General features: G+C 48.6%; 1 protein-coding gene across 1 annotated transcript in view; it reads right to left on the bottom strand.

Annotated features, from left to right (window-relative positions):
• The window catches only part of si:dkeyp-113d7.1 (uncharacterized protein LOC407709 homolog), a 4,271-nt gene extending 2,601 nt beyond the window's left edge, over nt 1-1,670 (bottom strand). The window contains exon 1 of the mRNA XM_061750175.1: nt 1,111-1,670. Within this exon, the coding sequence (XP_061606159.1) occupies nt 1,111-1,542 (432 nt within the window). The 5' untranslated portion in view covers nt 1,543-1,670. The remainder of the gene's footprint in view (nt 1-1,110) is intronic.
• Nucleotides 1,671-6,313: the final 4,643 nt, after the last annotated feature.

Below are 6,313 nucleotides of genomic sequence, written 5' to 3'. Positions count from 1 at the left end.
AAGTACGTCGCGGGGAACGTCCTCGAAATGCTCCGACACGGCAAATTGGAATTGGATTTGATCGCACCCGACGAATGCACACGAGGAGGAAGAAACGCAGCGTGGGGCAAAAGTCCAACAGACTCCAACTCGGGACAACAGCCGTCCGTCCATACGGCCGGGACAGTCAGAAAGTCCTTTTTTGGCAGTAAGTCGGCACCCGTGATTTCCGTCAGTTGTAATGTTGATTTGACCGAAACGTCTGTCGGTGGCCAACCCTTGAACGCCCCCTAGAGGTCGTTGGTGTTTTAACTTTGGTCGGAAATGCTGCGGCACGCTACAGAAGACGGACGGACGGATGGATGCAGCATTCCGTACACGAGTATGGACAATAAAGGAACATGTTAAATAGACACGTTGCTCCAGCTTGTGAACGGATTTGTTGGGGTTTTTTTTTTAAACTCGCTGATCGGTGATCGGCCCCAAAAATCCTGATCGTGTAAAGCCTAATTTGAATCTGACAGTAGTTGATAAGAGATGGATTTAAAAGTGGCTAAACTTCAGGATACAAACGTCGCTGAGCGCACTTTTTCTTTTGGCCCAAGATTAACATTTCAATGATAGTATTGACATTTTGGACACTTATTTCCTGTGGAAAATGGTTTTTCTTTGTTGAATTTGTCAGGTTTCCGTCTTTGTGAGTCACGTGACTGAGCGTGGGAGCTCCCTGCACTTTTTGCAACAATTTTACTCGTCGAGATTGGCTAAGATAGCTTTTACTTATTATTATTATTCTGTTAAACGAACATGTTGCAAACCTGAAATGCTGTTGAACAAACATATGTGTTGTAGTTTGTATGATTCCAAATTTTGACACCCATATTGAGCCTTTTACAGCAACCGCATACGGGTTCCAAATATGGCTTCTCGGCCTCCTCGGTTTCGGTATCGGCCCGGAAAAAATCCTATCGGTCTCTCTCGATAGTAAATTGCCCGATGTGAATTTTGCCAGTCGGCGTTTCCATGGAGTTGTGCAATGAAGCTCACCTCTCGTAAAGGTTAGAGTGCACATTAGGGTCATCCTCAAATAAATAAAACACCCCATTTTGGGCGAGACATACGAACGTGTACCTGGGAAATGTAGTCAAACACGCAGCTGGTCTCGTAGTGCGACTTGTAGTCCATGTCGTCGACGTGCCGGAAGGGGTCCAGGTGGTGGTCCAGGTGGTGCTCCGCCTTGATGTAGTCCAGGCCGCTGATCTCCATCTTGATCTGCTCGCGGCCCAGCTCGGCGGTGGACAGCGGCTGGATCTCGGACAGGTCCACGGTGCGGACGGCCTCCAGGCGCTCCAGGTCCTCCAGGTCCTCGGGCTCGCTCTTGACGCACGGCAACATGACGAGCGGCTCGGCCACCTCCGCCGCCAGGGAGCAGAGCGTGGGCGCGGGACCGTCCGCCGAGAGGAGGGCCAGCGAGGGGGGGCCGCCCGGGTCCAGGGGGGCCGGAGGCGAGCCGCCCTCCGAGGCCAGGCTCAGACTCAAACACTCGGCCTCCAAGTCCGTCATGGTGAGGGGCGGAGCTCCGTCCGTGCGCCCCGCCCCCGGGACCTCCGTTCCGGACGCCGATCGCCGAGCGGGGTCCGGGAAGAGACGGCCGCCGACGGGAGGGACCGAGGCCGGCGGCTTTCGTCTGCCGACCCGACGTCAGCGCCCGCGCCGTACCGGGAGCGGCCTGGGCACACGACACGTACGTAACAGTTAGCGGCAGGAGGGATGCAGAAGCGCTAGACGCCCGCCTCGTCGGCACTTCGGCGTGAGCGGCAAACCGGTCGTGACGTGCCGAAATATGGATTTTTTCTTTGGGGGCCGATTCCGCCATTTATTATTAATTGAGCCCATACGTGCGATTGGTGGATATTTTGAAGTTATCCACCGAAACTTGCCGGCCGGTCGGAGAAGGGCTCTCACGAGTAGCAGGCGAAACCAAACATTGAGGAGATATTGTATGTTGAAAAAGAATCACATTTGACTCTTTGACACGAATTTGAAGCCGTTTTTGGACCCGATTGGTGATATCACAAAAGACCCCACCCCCTCCCACGTACATAAGAAGAAGAGACAAAGTCTGAAGGGAATAATCACAAACAAATAAATGAAAATACAAATTCAGAATCCAGAACCCATCATCTAATTTTTCTAAATTCTTTCTGCGTTGTACTAAGCGAGGATCCTGTTCGTGGACTTCAGCTCGGCGTTCAACCATCCCCCAACTCGTTTCAGAATTAGAATCATCTTTTCTTGCCAAGTAGGTCCAAAAAACACACAAGCAATTTGTCTCCGGTAGTCGGAGCCGCTCGAGTACGACGACAGACGCTCAACTGGCAGAGAACGCTTTGGAGACATGAAGACGTTGACAAAAAAAAAAAAGAGTCCGTTTCCTCCAACTCAGCATCTGCCAGTGGATTTACAGCTTCCTGACGGACGGCCAGGACGCAGCAGGTGAGGCTGGGGGAGGCCACCTCATCCGCACGCAGCATCAGCATCGGGGCACCCCAAGGTTGTGTCCTCTCTCCGCTGCTCTTCTCTCTCTACACGAACGACTGCACCCGACTGTCAAGCTCCTGAAGTTTGCAGATGACACCGCTGTCACCGATGACACAGGAGGCGGAGCGGCCTGAGCCGCGGTGCGGCCGACGCAACCTGGAGCCGAACACGCTGAGGCGGTTCTACACGGCGGTCATCCAATCGGTCCTGTGTTCTTCCGTCACAGTCTGGTTTGGTGCTGCTACAAAAAAGGACAAACTCCGACTGCGACGGACAATCCAAACTGCTGAACGGATTGTCGGTACCCCCCTACCCACCCATTGAGGGCTTGCACTCTGCCAGAACTAAGACAAGAGCGTGCAAAATCCTCTCGGACCCTCCGCACCCCGGTCACCGGCTCTTCCGGCTCCTTCCCTCAGGTCGGCGCTACCGATCGATGCAAACCGATCGAACTAGCAGACATTCCCACAGCTTCTTCCCTCTTGCCATCAACTTCTTAAACACCTGACCCTACAATTCCATGACAACATGCTGCCAATTTTTTTTTTGTCTTGAGTTCTGTGGGGCCAATGATACATGACTCGTGCACTCGCTGCGGTAGTCTCGCCACGCTGCACTATTTGCATATCTGTTGTTGACCAATACTGGCCATCACGCCAGAGTCGCATCTGCCCCACTTGCACACTGACTGAGGAGTATCTGCAACATTTGCACAATCGACATTGTCCCAGATGATCGCGCTACTCGTCACTTTAAAGCGCATCCACTCCTTGAAGTCTCGGCGCCCTTTGCGCAACGCTCATGGCGCCGGACTATTGCAATATGAGTCATTCCGACTGCTCCGAGTGCTCGAGGACTCTGCATCTTTTGCACAATTGTCAACAAATACTCAATAACTAGCAACCCTTTATTGCTCAGTGACTGTTTTTCTCAATGTCTCAAAGTGTCTCAAAGGTGTTCTCTGTCAATTGAGCGTCTGTTGTCGTACTCGAGCGGCTCCGACTACCGGAGACTAATTCCTTGTGTGTTTTTTGGACATACTTGGCAAATAAAGATGATTCTGATTTTGAATGAAGTGGTCGTTCCAACCACACTCTGAATTTTGACTGATTGTCATTTCTGGCAAATCTTGTCACATTACTTGTGTAACGTGTTAATCTGTTTAAAAAAAAAAAAAAAAAAAAAAAAAAAAAAAGCCCGATTTGAAAAAGGGATTACATCAGAATCGGTCGAGCCCTAATGTTGACCACTGTGGCTAACGTTGTACGTTGATTAGAAGAAGAATCCTCTTTATTGTCGTGGCAATTTGACGTCTGCTTTTGAGCCATCCCAAAAGTGAACACATCAAATGGCCACTGGGGGCGCTTTGCATGTGATTCGTGTTGTCGGGAGGAAGGCCACACTCGACCAAAACGCAACAAAATGCTGACCAAAGCAAGCAGCGGCGGCGTGAAACCAGCACCCTCAACTTTGAAATCTGATGTTTCGGGTCACTTGGGATTCCCGTATAAATCTGAAACACAGGATAAATAAATATTATTTGTGTTTACAATGCACTTTAATTTTTCAGTTCATGCAGTACTGTCGTGTGTTTTTTTTTTATGTACTACATTTGACCAAATAGGTTATTATTGTGCAAATGTTTATTTTCATGTTTCATTCCTCAAAAGCGTGAAGGTACATACCACATATGATCACATGGACATGAAAATAAATGTTTCTAGCTTACAGATTCGATATCAAAGCTTATAAATCAATAGCCAATCAGATCACAACCTAAACAAAACAAAATTGAATCGTAACATAAAAGAACAAAATCAAATTGAATTGTGAAGTTCTTAACAATACCCAAACTAGTACGGCTAAACTTATACGCTGTTTAGCACGTTGACTGGCATAGCTAACGACGTTAATTGATTAGCCTGTTGTGTAGCGTGACCAGTGTTGTACATTGACTAGCACGTTGACTAGTATGGCTCATGACGTACGTCGATTTGCATGGCCGGTGCTTGATGTTGATTAGCATTTTGACTAGAATTGCTAATGTTGTACATTGATTAGCATGTCCACTAGCATGGCTAATGTTATCTGCACGTTCAGGTGAAACTAAGAGCGCCACCGATTGCTTGTAGAATAATTAGGTGAGCTATGACTTGTACATCTAAAAAATATATGGTAGATAGGTCAATTTAGTCATATACTCATACATGATAAGATTTGGGAAAATACTTTACATTGGGCAAATCAATTTCTACATTAAAAATCATTTGAATTGTTTCTTGATTGTTACGTAATATTCAATTTCTAGAGGTTTTTGTATCATCAAAATTATACATGCATATTTAAAAAAAATCATGAAATATTTCCTTCTGAGTGCGTGTAGTGCATCTCTCTAATTTCACTTTTTAAATGGAACTACCTAAATAAATGGAGCTTTTGACACAATTCTAATTTATTGAGTTAACACTCACCAAGTGTCACTAAGAGTAAGTGTTATAACACTCGAGACCGGTCTCTGTCTCTAGAGCACATTTAGAAGGTCTCGGACTCAACTCCCAAAAATTTTGGTCTTGTCTCAGTCTGGCCCAATTCGGGATTTTCCCTTGAGACTGATTGAGATCATCCCTGGTCTGCTTTTCTTCAACTTCATTAACGCGATAATAAAGAGAAGCACTTGGTAAAAAAAAAAAAAATAATAATAATAATAACGTGTTAGTAATACTCCCCCATCATAATGACTAAAACCTTTGTGGTGTTGTGACTATGGGACACTGTCAAATGTATTTAAAAGACAATTAAAATACAAGAAGAAAAATGCTCTTTAACTGTTTAAGGTTGTCATGATTTTTAAAATGGATTTTTATTGTCTTGGTCTTGTCACGGTCTGGGTCTGGACTCTGTCTCGACTCCTAAAAGTTTTGGTCTTGTGTTGGTCTCGCCGAGTTCTGGTCTCAGGCAAATCTTGGTCTGGAGCGCAACACTACGAGTAGCAAATACATCCAATGAAAAACTTGACACCCCCATCGGTCACTGTGGGCCGTTTCATGAAAAACGTTCCGAATCAGTGCCAGGGTTTCCGTCTACTCTAACGAGAAGCGGCAGCTGTCAAGTTGGGCTTCGACTTGTCGTCCAAAAAGTCGCCACGCGAATCCGCCGAGCGAGTGCCGGAATGCGGCCTTAAGAGGAGCAGAACATGGCGGCTCCGCTCAGACTACTCGGACCGTGTGACACTCTTTTGGGGGACTTTTTTGTCACACACTTCGAGACTTTTTATCCAAGGCGACAAAAGGGAAGAGGAGGAGACGCAAAAAGTCGCTTTGGGCGAGCACAATGAGAGCGGCGGCAAGTGTTAAGCAGCTCACCGGTGGCCATCTTGTTTGGATGCTAAGCTAAGCTAGGCTAACTATCAGCTAGCCTTAGCATCCCGGAGAAAGTGGCGAGCGAGAGCGGGAAGAAGCGCGCCGACCGAAGGGGGCCGAAAGGGGGACACCCGGTTCGCCCCCCACGCGCTTATTGTCGCATTAAACACGCCGAGTGGGCGGCTGACAGCTGCGGCCACAGCGCGTCAGAAGACGACGGCGATATGGATGCGGAAAGAAGAGAGCGCGGAGGAGCTGGGGAGGCCTGCCGGCGGCTGGCCAGCAGCGGGCCGGCTACGTGGGCCTACTGACGGCCTGCTCGCGGCGGCGGTAGGTCTTTACCTGCGGGCGTTGCGCGTCATGGCTGCTTCGGCTCCACTGGCCGCGACTTGTGGCCAACTCCGGCGGACCCGCCACGTCCACCTCGGCCTCTC

Source organism: Phyllopteryx taeniolatus, chromosome 16 (assembly GCF_024500385.1).
Source record: "Phyllopteryx taeniolatus isolate TA_2022b chromosome 16, UOR_Ptae_1.2, whole genome shotgun sequence".
NCBI lineage: Eukaryota > Metazoa > Chordata > Actinopteri > Syngnathiformes > Syngnathidae > Phyllopteryx > Phyllopteryx taeniolatus.
The sequence above is the reverse complement of the archived record's forward strand: the minus strand, read 5'-3'. Positions and strand labels throughout refer to the sequence as shown.